Source organism: Oncorhynchus gorbuscha, linkage group LG15, assembly GCF_021184085.1.
Source record: "Oncorhynchus gorbuscha isolate QuinsamMale2020 ecotype Even-year linkage group LG15, OgorEven_v1.0, whole genome shotgun sequence".
Classification (NCBI taxonomy): domain Eukaryota; kingdom Metazoa; phylum Chordata; class Actinopteri; order Salmoniformes; family Salmonidae; genus Oncorhynchus; species Oncorhynchus gorbuscha.
In genome coordinates, this window is record NC_060187.1 from 29,010,309 (window position 1) to 29,023,110 (window position 12,802).

The window sequence follows — 12,802 nt, forward strand, 5'->3', positions numbered from 1 at the left end:
CACAAAGACATGGATACATACACGGACACACACACGTTGACTCACCTTCATATCTCTCCACCACATCCTCCTGTGCAGCTGCTTGGCTCTGGTGCTAAAGGCTGAAGCGTTGTCTGATAGGCTCTCTGGAAGGTCATATGACCAAAGGGGACACGTGCAGGGAGAGAAGATGGGGACAGACAGGGAAGAGGGGGACAGGGAGACACATAGAAGAAAACAGAAAGGTGTAAACAGCATGTGATAGGAGCTGTCTGTTGTATTCTCTGTTTCTATGATTAAGAACTACCTCACCTCATACTCTGGTATGACAGGGACAACCTCATGTTGCCAAAGCAAAACACACAACTTGTTCCTTCTGCCTCTCCATATTTTTATTTCTAAAATTCACCTTTATTTAACCAGGTAGGCAAGTTGAGAACAAGTTGTCATTTACAATTGCGACCAGGCCAAGATAAAGCAAAGCAGTTCGACACATACAACACAGAGTTACACATGGAGTAAAACAAAAATACAGTCAATAATACAGTAGAAAAATACATCTATATACAAATGTGAGCAAATGAGGTGAGATAAGGGAGGCAAAGAAAAAAAAAGAAAAAGACAATATAGCAAGTAAACACTGGAATGGTAGATTTGCAGTGGAAGAATATGCAAAGTAGAGATATAAATAATGGGGTGCAGAGGAGCAAAATAAATAAATAAATAAATACAGTAGGGGGAGAGGTAGTTGTTTGGGCTAAATTATAGATGGGCTATGTACAGGTGCAGTAATCTGTGAGCTGCTCTGACAGCTGGTGCTTAAAGCTAGTGAGGGAGATAAGTGTTTCCAGTTTCAGAGATTTTTGTAGTTCGTTCCAGTCATTGACAGCACAGAACTGGAAGGAGAGGTAGCCAAAGGAAGAATTGGTTTTGGGGGTGACCAGAGAGATATACTTGCTGGAGTGCGTGCTACAGGTGGGTGCTGCTATGGTGTAGACAGAAACTAAAACAAGAAGCTCCCGCGCTGAGGTCTGTTCAACGCTGGTCCGACCAATCTGATTCCACACTCCAAGACTGCTTCCATCACGTGGACTGGGATATGTTCCGTATTGCGTCAGACGACAACATTGACGAATACGCTGATTCGGTGTGCGAGTTCATTAGAACGTGCGTTAAAGATGTCGTTCCCATAGCAACGATTAAAACATTCCCAAAGCAGAAACCGTGGATTGATGGCAGCATTCGCGTGAAACTGAAAGCGCGAACCACTGCTTTTAATCAGGGCAAGGTGACTGGAAACATGACCGAATACAAACAGTGTAACTATTCCTCCCGCAAGGCAATCAAACAAGCTAAGCGTCAGTATAGAGACAAAGTAGAATCTCAATTCAACGGCTCAGACACAAGAGGTATGTGGCAGGGTCTACAGTCAATCACGGATTACAAAATAAAACCAGCACCGTCACGGACCAGGATGTCTTGCTCCCAGGCAGACTAAATAACTTTTTTGCCCGCTTTGAGGACAATACAGTGCCACTGACGCTGCCCGCAACTAAAACATGCGGACTCTCCTTCACTACAGCCGACGTGAGGAAAACATTTAAACGTGTCAACCCTCGCAAGGCTGCAGGCCCAGACGGCATCCCCAGCCGCGCCCTCAGAGCATGCGCAGACCAGCTGGCTGGTGTGTTTACGGACATATTCAATCAATCCCTATCCCAGTCTGTTGTTCCCACATGCTTCAAGAGGGCCACCATTATTCCTGTTCCCAAGAAAGCTAAGGTAGCTGAGCTAAACGACCACCGCCCCATAGCACTCACTTCCGTCATCATGAAGTGCTTTGAGAGACTAGTCAAGGACCATATCACCTCCACCCTACCTGACACCCTAGACCCACTCCAATTTGCTTACCGCACAAATAGGTCCACAGACAATGCAATCTCAACCACACTGCATACTGCCCTAACCCATCTGGACAAGAGGAATACCTATGTGAGAATGCTGTTCTTCGACTACAGCTCGGCATTTAACACCATAGTGCCCTCCAAGCTCGTCATCAAGCTAGAGACCCTGGGTCTCGACCCCGCCCTGTGCAACTGGGTACTGGACTTCCTGACGGGCCACCCCCAGGTGGTGAGGGTAGGCAACAACATCTCCACCCCGCTGATCCTCAACACTGGGGCCCCACAAGGGTGCGTTCTGAGCCCTCTCCTGTACTCCCTGTTCACCCACGACTGCGTGGCCACGCACGCCTCCAACTCAATCATCAAGTTTGCGGACGACACAACAGTGGTAGGCTTGATTACCAACAACGACGAGACGGCCTACAAGGAGGTGAGGGCCCTCGGAGTGTGGTGTCAGGAAAATAACCTCACACTCAACGTCAACAAAACTAAGGAGATGATTGTGGACTTCAGGAAACAGCAGAGGGAACACCCCCCTATCCACATCGATGGAACAGTAGTGGAGAGGGTAGTAAGTTTTAAGTTCCTCTGCGTACACATCACAGACAAACTGAATTGGTTCACCCACACAGACAGCATCGTGAAGAAGGCGCAGCAGCGCCTCTTCAACCTCAGGAGGCTGAAGAAACTCGGCTTGTCACCAAAAGCACTCACAAACTTCTACAGATGCACAATCGAGAGCATCCTGTCGGGCTGTATCACCGCCTGGTACGGCAACTGCTCCGCCCACAACCGTAAGGCTCTCCAGAGGGTAGTGAGGTCTGCACAACGCATCACCGGGGGCAAACTACCTGCCCTCCAGGACACCTACACCACCCGATGTCACAGGAAGGCCATAAAGATCATCAAGGACAACAACCACCCGAGCCACTGCCTGTTCACCCCGCTATCATCCAGAAGGCGAGGTCACTACAGGTGCATCAAAGCTGGGACCGAGAGACGGAAAAACAGCTTCTATCTCAAGGCCATCAGACTGTTAAACAGCCAACACTAACATTGAGTGGCTGCTGCGAACACACTGACTCAACTCCAGCCACTTTAATAATGGGAATTGATGGGAAATGATGTAAAATATATCACTAGCCACTTTAACCAATGCTACCTAATATAATGTTTACATACCCTACATTATTCATCTCATATGTATATGTATATACTGTACTCTATATCATCTACTGCATCCTTATGTAATACATGTATCACTAGCCACTTTAACTATGCCACTTTGTTTACATACTCATCTCATATGTATATACTGCACTCAATACCATCTACTGTATCTTGCCTATGCCGCTCTGTACCATCACTCATTCATATATCTTATGTACATATGCTTTATCCCCTTACACTTGTGTCTATAAGGTAGTAGTTTTGGAATTGTTAGCTAGATTACTTGTTGGTTATTACTGCATTGTCGGAACTAGAAGCACAAGCATTTCGCTATTCTCGCACTAACATCTGCTAACCATGTGTATGTGACAAATACAATTGGATTTGATTTGATTTGGTGACCAGCGAGTTGAGATAAGGGGGACTTTACTTAGCAGGGTCTTGTAGATGACCTGTATATATAAGCATATATATAAAAAAAGTTTGATTTGATCTCTATGTTTGGAGTCAGACAGTTGTTTGACATTATGTGTGTTGGTAGGGACATGAAAGCTGCTGAACTGAGCATGCAGAGATCTCCTGTTCTCATGGTGAACACCTCTCCTCCCATGTCATCTCCTGTGCTTGTAAACAGAGCTGAACTTGCTCCAGCCAATAACTAGCAGACTACCTACAGACAGGGATAATAAGAACATTGTAATCATGCACCATCTAAAATCTAATTGTATTTGTCACATGCACCAAATACAACAACTTGACAGTCAAATGCTTACTTAACTGCACTGTGAATTAAGGGCGTGTAAGATGATTTTTTTTTTAAATACAAAGGAGGTTGCGGCACAGAGTCAATGTGCGGGGGCATCGGTTAGTCGAGGTAATATGTACATGTAGGTAGAGATAAAGTGACTATGCATAGATAATAAACAGAGAGAGTAGCAGCAGCGTAAAAATGGGGAGGTCGGGACAAAGCAAATAGCCCCGGTAGCCATTTCATTAACTGTTCAAGAATCTTATGGCTTGGGGGTAGAAGCCTTTTTGAGCTAGACTTGACAATCCGGTAACGCTTGCCGTGCGATAGCAGAGAGAACAGTCCATGACTAGGGTGGCTGGAGTCCTTGGCAATGGCATAGAGCTCCTGGATGGCAGGAAGCTTGTCCTCAGTGATGTACTGGGCTGTTAGCACTGCCCGCTGTAGTGACCTGCGATCGGAGGCCAAGCAGTTGCCATACCAGGCGGGGATGCAAGCAGTCTCTCTCGATTCTCTCGATGGTGCAGCTGTAAAACAGTTTGCCAAATCTTTTCAGTCTCCTGAGAGGGAATAGGTGTTGTCGTGCCCTCTTCCTAACTGTCTTGGTGTGTTTGGACCATGATAGTGTGTTGGTGGACACCAAGGAACTTGAAGCTCTCAACCTGCTCCACTGCAGCCCCGTCGATGAGAATGGGGGCGTACGCAGTCTTCCCTTTTCTGTAGTCCACAATTATCTCCTTTGTTTTGATCACGTTGAGGGAGAGGTTGTCATCCTGTCAGGTATCTGACCTCCACCTTATAGGCTGTCTCATCGTTGCCAGTGATCAGGCCTACCTCTGTTGTGTTGTCGGCAAACTTAACGATGGTGTTGGAGTTGCACTACGGTGTTGAATGCTGAGCTGTAGTCAATGAATAGCATTCTCACGTAGGTGTTCCTTTTGTCCATGTGGGAAAGGGCAGTGTGGAGTGCAATAGAGATTGTATCATCTGTGGATCTGTTGGGGCAGTATGTAAATTGGAGTGGGTCTAGGGTTTCTGGGATAATGGTGTTGATGTGAACCATGACCAGCTATGGGTCAGTAGTCATTTAGGCAGGTTCTCTTAGTGTTCTTGGTCACAAGGACTATGGTGGTCTGCTTGAAACATGTTGGTTTTACAGACTCGGTCAGGGACAGGTTGAAAATGTCAGTGAAGACACTTGCCAGTTGGTCAGCACATGCTCGGAGTACACGTCCTGGTAATCCGCCCGTCCCTGCGGCCTTGTGAATGCTGACCTGTTTAAAAGGTCTTACGTCGGCTGCGGAGAGCATGATCACAGTCATCAGGAACAGCTGATGCTCTAATGCATGCTTCAGTGTTACTTGCCTCGAAGCAAGCATAGAAGTTATTTAGCTCGTCTGGTAGGCTCTTGTCACTGGTCAGCTCGCGGCTGTGCTTTCCTTTGCAGTCCGTAATAGTTTGAAAGCCCTGCCACAAGGGCTTCTCAGTGCTAGGGGTGTCACTATAGACCTTGGTTCAATTCCAGGTTGTATCACAACCGGCCGTGATAGAGAGTCCCATAGGGCGGTGCACGATTGGCCCAGCGTTGTCGAAGTTAGGGTGTCATTGTTAATAAGAATTTGTTCTTAACTGACTTGCCTAGTTAAATAAATATACACACACACACACACACACATATATATATTTTCCCCCATTAAAAAAACATAAAATTGATCAGAAATACAGTGTAGACATTGTTAATGTTGTAAAAAGAGGTCAGATGAAGCAGATGCTATGTTACAGGACTGTTTTGCTAGCACAGACTGGAATATGTTCCGGGGTTCCTCCGATGGCATTGAGGAGTACACCACATCAGTCATTGGCTTCATCAATAAGTGCATTGATGACGTTTTCGATGTTTACTTTCTCACTTAGTCACGATTCATTCAGGACTATCCGTAATCATGGTAGCATCCACATTAATGTACAAGTGTTTAGAAACATTTTGTTCACAATAAAGAGTCTCCAAAATGACACAATACACTATTTACCATTATTTTGTGCCCAAAAGAAATGAATCTGAAACAACCAAAACAAACAGATGCATCCAACAAGTTTGTAGAGTCACAAGCTTGATGTAATCATTGCGTACTAGGAATACAGGACCAAATACTAAAATGTTGACTACTTTAATACACTTAAGTAAATTTGTCCAAATACTTTTGGTCCCCTAAAATGGGGGGACTATGTACAATAAGTGCTTTAATTTCTAAAACGGTTAACCTGATATGGTTAAAAAAAAACTAAATTTAAAGCTGACAGTTTTCCCGTTAAAACTCAGTCATTGTATAATTTCAAATCCAAAGTGCTGGAGTAGAGCAAAACAATCAAATGTGACACTGTCCCAATTAGAGGTAGACCGAAAATGATTTTTCAACACCGATACCGATTATTGGAGGGCCAAAAAAGCCGATTAATCGGCTGATTTAAAAATAAATATTTGTAATAATGACAATTACAACAATACTGAATGAACACTTATTTTAACTTAATATAATACATCAATAAAATCAATTTAGCCCCAAGTAAATAATGAAACATGTTCAATTTGGTTTAAATAATGCAAAAACAAAGTGTTGGAGAAAAAAGTAAAAGTGCAATATGTGCTATGTACGAAAGCTAACGTTTCAGTTCCTTGCTCAGAACATGAGAACATATGAAAGCTGGTGGTTCCTTTTAACACGAGTCTTCAATATTCCCAGGTAAGAGGTTTTAGGTTATAGTTATTATAGGACTATTTCCCTCTCATTAACCTTTGACTATTGGATGTTCTTATAGGCACTTTAGTATTGCCAGTGAAACATTATAGCTTCCATCCATCTCCTCGCTTCTCCCTGGGCTCGAACCAGCAACACAACGACAACAGCCACCATCGAAGCAGCGTTACCCATGCAGAGCAAGGGGGACAACTACTAGATGGCTCAGAGCGTGTGACGTTTGAAACACTATTAGCGTGCGCTAACTAGCTAGCCATTTCACTTCGATTACACCAGCCTTATCTCGGGAGTTGATAGGCTTGAAGTCATAAACAGCGCAATGCTTGACGCACAACGAAGAGCTTCTGGCAAAATGCACAAAAGTGCTGTTTGAATTAATGTTTACGCGCCTGCTTCTGCCTACCACCGCTCTGTCAGATACTTAGATACTTGTATGCTCAGTTAGATTATATGCAACGCAGGGCACGCTAGATAATATCTAGTAATATCATCAACCATGTGTAGTTAACTAGTGATTATTATTGATTGTTTTTTATAAGATAAGTTTAATGCTAGCTAGCAACTTACATTGCCTTACTGCTTTCGCGTAACAGGCAGTCTCCTTGTGGAGTGCAACGAGAGAGAGGCAGGTCATTATTGCGTTGGACTAGTTAACTGTAAGGCTGAAAGCTTGGATCCCCCGAGCTGACAAGGTGAAAATCTGTCGTTCTGCCCCTGAACAAGGCAGTTAACCCACCGTTCCTAGGCCGTCATTGAAAATAAGAATGTGTTCTTAACTGACTTGCCTAGTAAAATAAAGGTATAACAAAAAATAATAATAATAATAAATGTTTAAAAAAAAAATCAAAAAAAATAAATCGGCAAATCTGCGCCCAAAAATACCGATTTCCGATTGTTATGAAAACTTGAAATCGGCCCTAATTAATCGGTCATTCCGATTAATCGGTCGACCTCTAGTCCCAATACACCAAAACTGTTTTAGGGTTCCTTCCTAAACACACACCACTGTGTTCCAAATGTGGATATTGTGCTGGTGGACATGACAGAGACAACATCTGTGTATGTCATGATGGACCTGGAGTACCCAGGACGGCTGTTCATCCCAACAGAGAAAGCAGGAAGGCGTGTGAGCGTGTGTGAGAGAGAGAGAGCGAGCGCAAGTGAGAGCTAGGCTGTTAATGCATTCAACCTGTAGAGATCATGAACACATGTAGAGTGTACTGAGCAAAGGGATCATGTCTTGTCTCATCGCTGCAACTCCCATACTGACTCGGGGAGTCGAAGGTCGAGAGCCATGCGCCCTCTGAAACACAATCCAACCAAGCCGCACTTCTTATATTATATACTTCTGTGTATTGATTTTAAGGAAGGCATTGATGTTTATGGTTTGGTACATTTGTACAACGATTGTGCTTTTTTTCGCAAATGCGCTTTTGTTAATTCATCACTCTTTTTAGCGAAGTTGAAATAGGCTGTGATTCGATGATAAATGAAGAGGCACCGCTCTGATTATATGCAATACAGGACAAGCTAGTTAACCTAGTAATATCATCAACCATGTGGAGTTAATTAGTGATTATGTGAAGATTGATTGTTTATTATAAGGTAAGTTTAATGCTAGCTAGCAACTTACCATTTGATGCTGCACTCGCGTAACAGTTGGTCAGCCTGCCACGCAGTCTCCTCGTGGATTGCAATGTAATCGGCAACCAAAAAGGCTGATTACCGATTGTTATGAAAACTTGAAATCGTCCCTAATTAAATTGACCATGCCAATTAATCGGTCGACCTCTAGCTCTGATCCATGATAACCAAAGAAGAGCAGTCAAGAGTGAGAGCTAGCCTTGTCATATCTCCCCCCACATTCCCATTCCGGAGTGAGTGAGTGGAATTCTCAGTGGGAAATTAGCTCCTGTAGAGGATGACTAATGGACCTGTCAGAATCCCAGGTCATCTCCAACAGGAATGTTCTCTTGCTTGTACAAACTTCTGGCAGGGTACACTCATAGGATCACATATACAGTCTCTTTCCCTTCCTATCTGAACTGTTTATGTAAGAAAGGAGTCTACCGTGGTTTTATGTTAGTCTCAGATTCTGTACATATCATTTTAAAGATATTAACCTGATCTGAATAGGATTTGAGTCTCACCTGACTTGTCCTGCAGGTCCTCAAGTCGCTCTCCCCTGTCGATCACCTTGGAGATGTTCTCCTGCATCACATCGATGACCTCATCAACCTGCGACTGCACTCTGGGGAGAGAAACAAACTTGAATGTCAACACACAGAAATAACAAGTTGTGAACAGTGTTGAAGGTGTAGGAGTTAGCTGGTACAGGTGTTCTTACTGACACATTCACAAAACCACACACACACACAGGGACGTTCAAATAAATGCACACCAGTGGAGGCTGCTGGGGGGGAGGATGGCTCATAACTGCCTGAATGGAATCAAACATTGTTGTTTTAACTGTATCAAATCCAAATCAAATCATAGCAAAGCAGAGGACTAGAGGTCAAGAGGGAATTAACGATCAATGGAAAGAGTTGTTTCTTTGAAGATGAATGGGTCAGGGACACGGGAGGAATTTCAGTCCTGGACTTATAGCTACATGTGGCAAGTTCTCATTGGTCCAAATTGTCTATACATTGATCTTAAAAGGGGTACTTGTTATTTGGCCATTGGCTCAATTTTACTACAAGGAATTCTAATTGATCAACCACAGGCTAGGGTTGGAATATAAACTTCATCCTGTCTCTTTGTTCAGTGGAGAAACATTAAGGACAGAGAAAAATAAACATCTACTTCCCAGCATAACAACTATGATTTGTTCTCTTTAAATACATGTGGAACTATGGAGAACTAATTTAATAACTTTTATTGTAAATAAGAATAGAATATGTTTCTAGGCCTCCCGAGTCGCGCAGCGGTCTAAGGCATGGCATCGCAGGTGTTGTGGCATCACTACAGTTACTCTAAATCTTTGAATTTTTCTCCCTGATTTGCTTTGGGGTCTGTGTTATTGAAGAATAACATCAACTGCTAACAAGGCCCGTCGTGGTATCGGCGTGAGGGGGAATATACACGGCTGTGACTATAACCAAAGACAATTGGGAGGTATTCTATTGGGAGGTAATACCATGAAAGATTCACCCCGCCTTTCTTCTTCCTGGATAGTTCTTTATTCCTGTCTGCGCGATGTACTGAGAACCAAGCTGGCTGTATGGACGTGGACAGTATGTCCCGAGAGAGCCACGTTTCCGTGAAACACAGTATGTTACAATCCCTGATGTCACTCTGGAAGGAGATCCTCGCCCTGTGCTTGACTACTTTATTATCCAGACACTGAACATTAGCAAGAAATATACTATATAAGCGGTGGATGGGGTGCATGCTTCCTGAGTCGGACGAGAAGTCCACTCTGAATGCCTCTTCTCTTCCGGCTGTGTTTTGGAGCAGCCTCTGGAATACGTTCAATTGCCATGGGGGGGTACAAAGGATTCAATTTGGGAAATTAGTATTCCTGGTCGTAATACCTGCACTCTGATATCCAAAAGTTATTTCCGGCTGTATGTAATAATACAAAACATTTTCTGGGCTAATAATGTTAGAAATTTAACACACAAAAAAATATACTGCAAAGTTGCTTAGGAGCTAGAAGCAGAGCTGTCATATCTGTTGGCGCCACTGATGCACGCACGCACGCACACACACACGCACGCACGCACGCACGCACACACACACAAAATTCTCTGGACCTATACATTTTTTAAACCTTTATTTAACTTGGCAAGTAATTTAAGAACAAATTCTTAACGACCTACCAAGAGGCAAAAGGCCTCCTGCGGGGATGGGATTAAAAATACAAATGTAGGACAAAACACACATGACGAGACACCACAACACTACATAAAGAGAGACTTAAGACAACAACACAGCATGGTAGCAACACAACAACAACACGGTAGCAGCAAAACATGGTAACAGCATAAACATTGTACAAATATGGTTAGGCATAGACAACAGCACAAAGTGCAAGGTAGAGACTATACATAATGTGAAGCAGCCTCAAGTGTCAGTAATAGTGTCCATGATGAGTCTTTGAATGTAGAGATGAATGTAAAACTATCGAGTTTGAGTTTTTTTTGCAGCTCATTCCAGTCGCTAGCAGCAGCGAACTGAAAAGAGGAGCAACCCAGTGATGTGTTTTTTTTTCCTTCATTTTACCTTTATTTAACCAGGCAAGTCAGTTAAGAACACATTCTTATTTTCAATGACGGCCTAGGAACAGCGGGTTAACTGCCTGTTCAGGGGCAGAAAGACAGATTTGTACCTTGTCAGCTCGGGGGTTTGAACTCGCAACCTTCCGGTTACTAGTCCAACGCTCTAACCACTAGGTGTGACCTTTAACAGAATGTGACTGGCAGAATGGGTGTTGTGGAGGATGAGGGTTGCAGTAGGTATCTCAGATGGGGGGAGTGAGGCCCAAGAGGGTTTTTATAAATAAGCATCAACCAGTGGGTGTTGCGTCAGGTATACTTAGATGACCAGTTTACAGAGGAATATAGAATGCAGTGATGTGTCCTATAAGGAGCATTGGTGGCAAATCTAATGGCCCAATGGTAAAGAACATCTAGCCGGTCGAGAGCAGCCTTACCTGCCGACCTATAAATTACGTCTCCGTAACCTAGCATGGTCATCTGAATCAGGGTTAGTTTGGCAGCTGGGGTGAAAGAGGAGCAAGGTCTCTCGAGGGGCGCAGTGGTCTAAGGCACTGCGCCACTAGAGATTCTGGGTTCGAGTCCAGGCTCTGTCGCAGCCAGCCACAACCAGGAGACCCAATTGGCCCAGCAGTGTCGTCCGGGTTAGGGGAAGGTTTGGCCGGCAGGGATGTCCTTATCCCAGTGACTCCTGTTGCAGGCCGGGCGCAGTGCACGCTGACATGGTCGCCAGGTGCACAGTGTTTCCTCTGACACATTGGTGCGGCTGGCTTCCGGGTTAAGTGGGCATTGTGTCAAGAAGCAATGTGGCTTGGTTGGGTTTCGGAGGATGCACGGCTCTCGACCTTTGCCTATCGAGTCATTACGGGAGTTGCAGCAATGAGATAAGACTAACTACCAATTGGATACCACAAAATTGGGTAAAAAAACTGAGATTTTTTTGTTGTGTGTGATTTCGATAGAGGAAACGAAGTCTAGATTAAACCTTAGCCTGTAGCTTGGAGATGTGCTGAGAAGGACAGTGTACTGTCTAGCCATATTCCCAAGTACTTGTATGAGGTGACTTCCTCAAGCTCTAAACCCTCAGAGGTGTTAATCACACTGATTGGGGGGGGGCTTCCTACTGCCTGTGCTATGTTGTTGATGTAAATTGATAGGAGTGTGGAGCCTAGTATCGAGCCTGGAGGGACTCCCTTGCTGACAGCCCGTGCCCTAAATAGCAGATGTTCTTACTTTACACACGGCACTCTTTAAGAGAGACAGTTGGGTAACCAGGCCAAAGACCTCTCAGAGACACCAATTTTCCTTAGATGATCCACAAGAATAGAATGGTGTGCCGTATCAAAAGCTTTGGCCAAGCCAATACAATAAGGAGCACAACATTGCTTAGAATCAAGGGCAATGGTGACATCAGAGGACTTAAGGTTGCAGTGACACATCCATAAACTGAGCAGAAACCAGATAGCATACCAGAGAATACACTAAACATCAAGCAAGCCAGTCAGTTGATTATTGACACATTTTTCCACTAAGATAAACAGGGCAAGATAGAAATTGGCCTATAACAGTTAGGATCAGCTTGATCTCCCCCTTTAAATATAGGATGCACCGTGGCTGCCTTCCAAGAACTGGGAACCTCCCCAGAGACAGGTTATAAATGGTGAGAGATGGGCTCGGGGATGATAGAGGCTGCAACCTTATAGAAGAAGGATGTAAACCATCTGACCCAAATATTTTTGGGGGGTCAAGGTTAAGGAGTTCTTATAGCACCTTAGACTGAGTGACTGCCTGCAGGGAGAAACCGTGTAGCGGGGCAGGGGAAAGAGAGGGAGGAGCATCAGGGATAGTTGCATTAGAAGGGCTGAGGGATTAAGAAGTGTTGGACAGGCAAGAAGGCATGGTGGAGTCAAATAGGAATCCTGACAATGTTTTGTGGTGATTAAAGAGCTCAGCCAGTAACATCCACATCACAAACAGTAAGGGACATGGGCAGCAGTGAGGAGAAAGGTTTATTCTCCAGGTCTT

At 44.3% G+C, this 12,802-nt stretch overlaps 1 protein-coding gene across 5 annotated transcripts in view; it reads right to left on the minus strand.

The window, feature by feature from the left end:
- Positions 1-12,802, minus strand: part of LOC123997973 (vesicle-associated membrane protein 4-like) — a 36,175-nt gene that overhangs the window by 4,757 nt on the left and 18,616 nt on the right. For all 5 annotated transcript variants that reach the window (XM_046302732.1, XM_046302734.1, XM_046302733.1 and 2 more), the window contains 2 exons: positions 8,708-8,808; positions 46-125 (listed from right to left, as the gene is read on the minus strand). In XM_046302732.1, the coding sequence (XP_046158688.1) occupies positions 46-125; positions 8,708-8,808 (181 nt within the window). The remainder of the gene's footprint in view (positions 1-45; positions 126-8,707; positions 8,809-12,802) is intronic.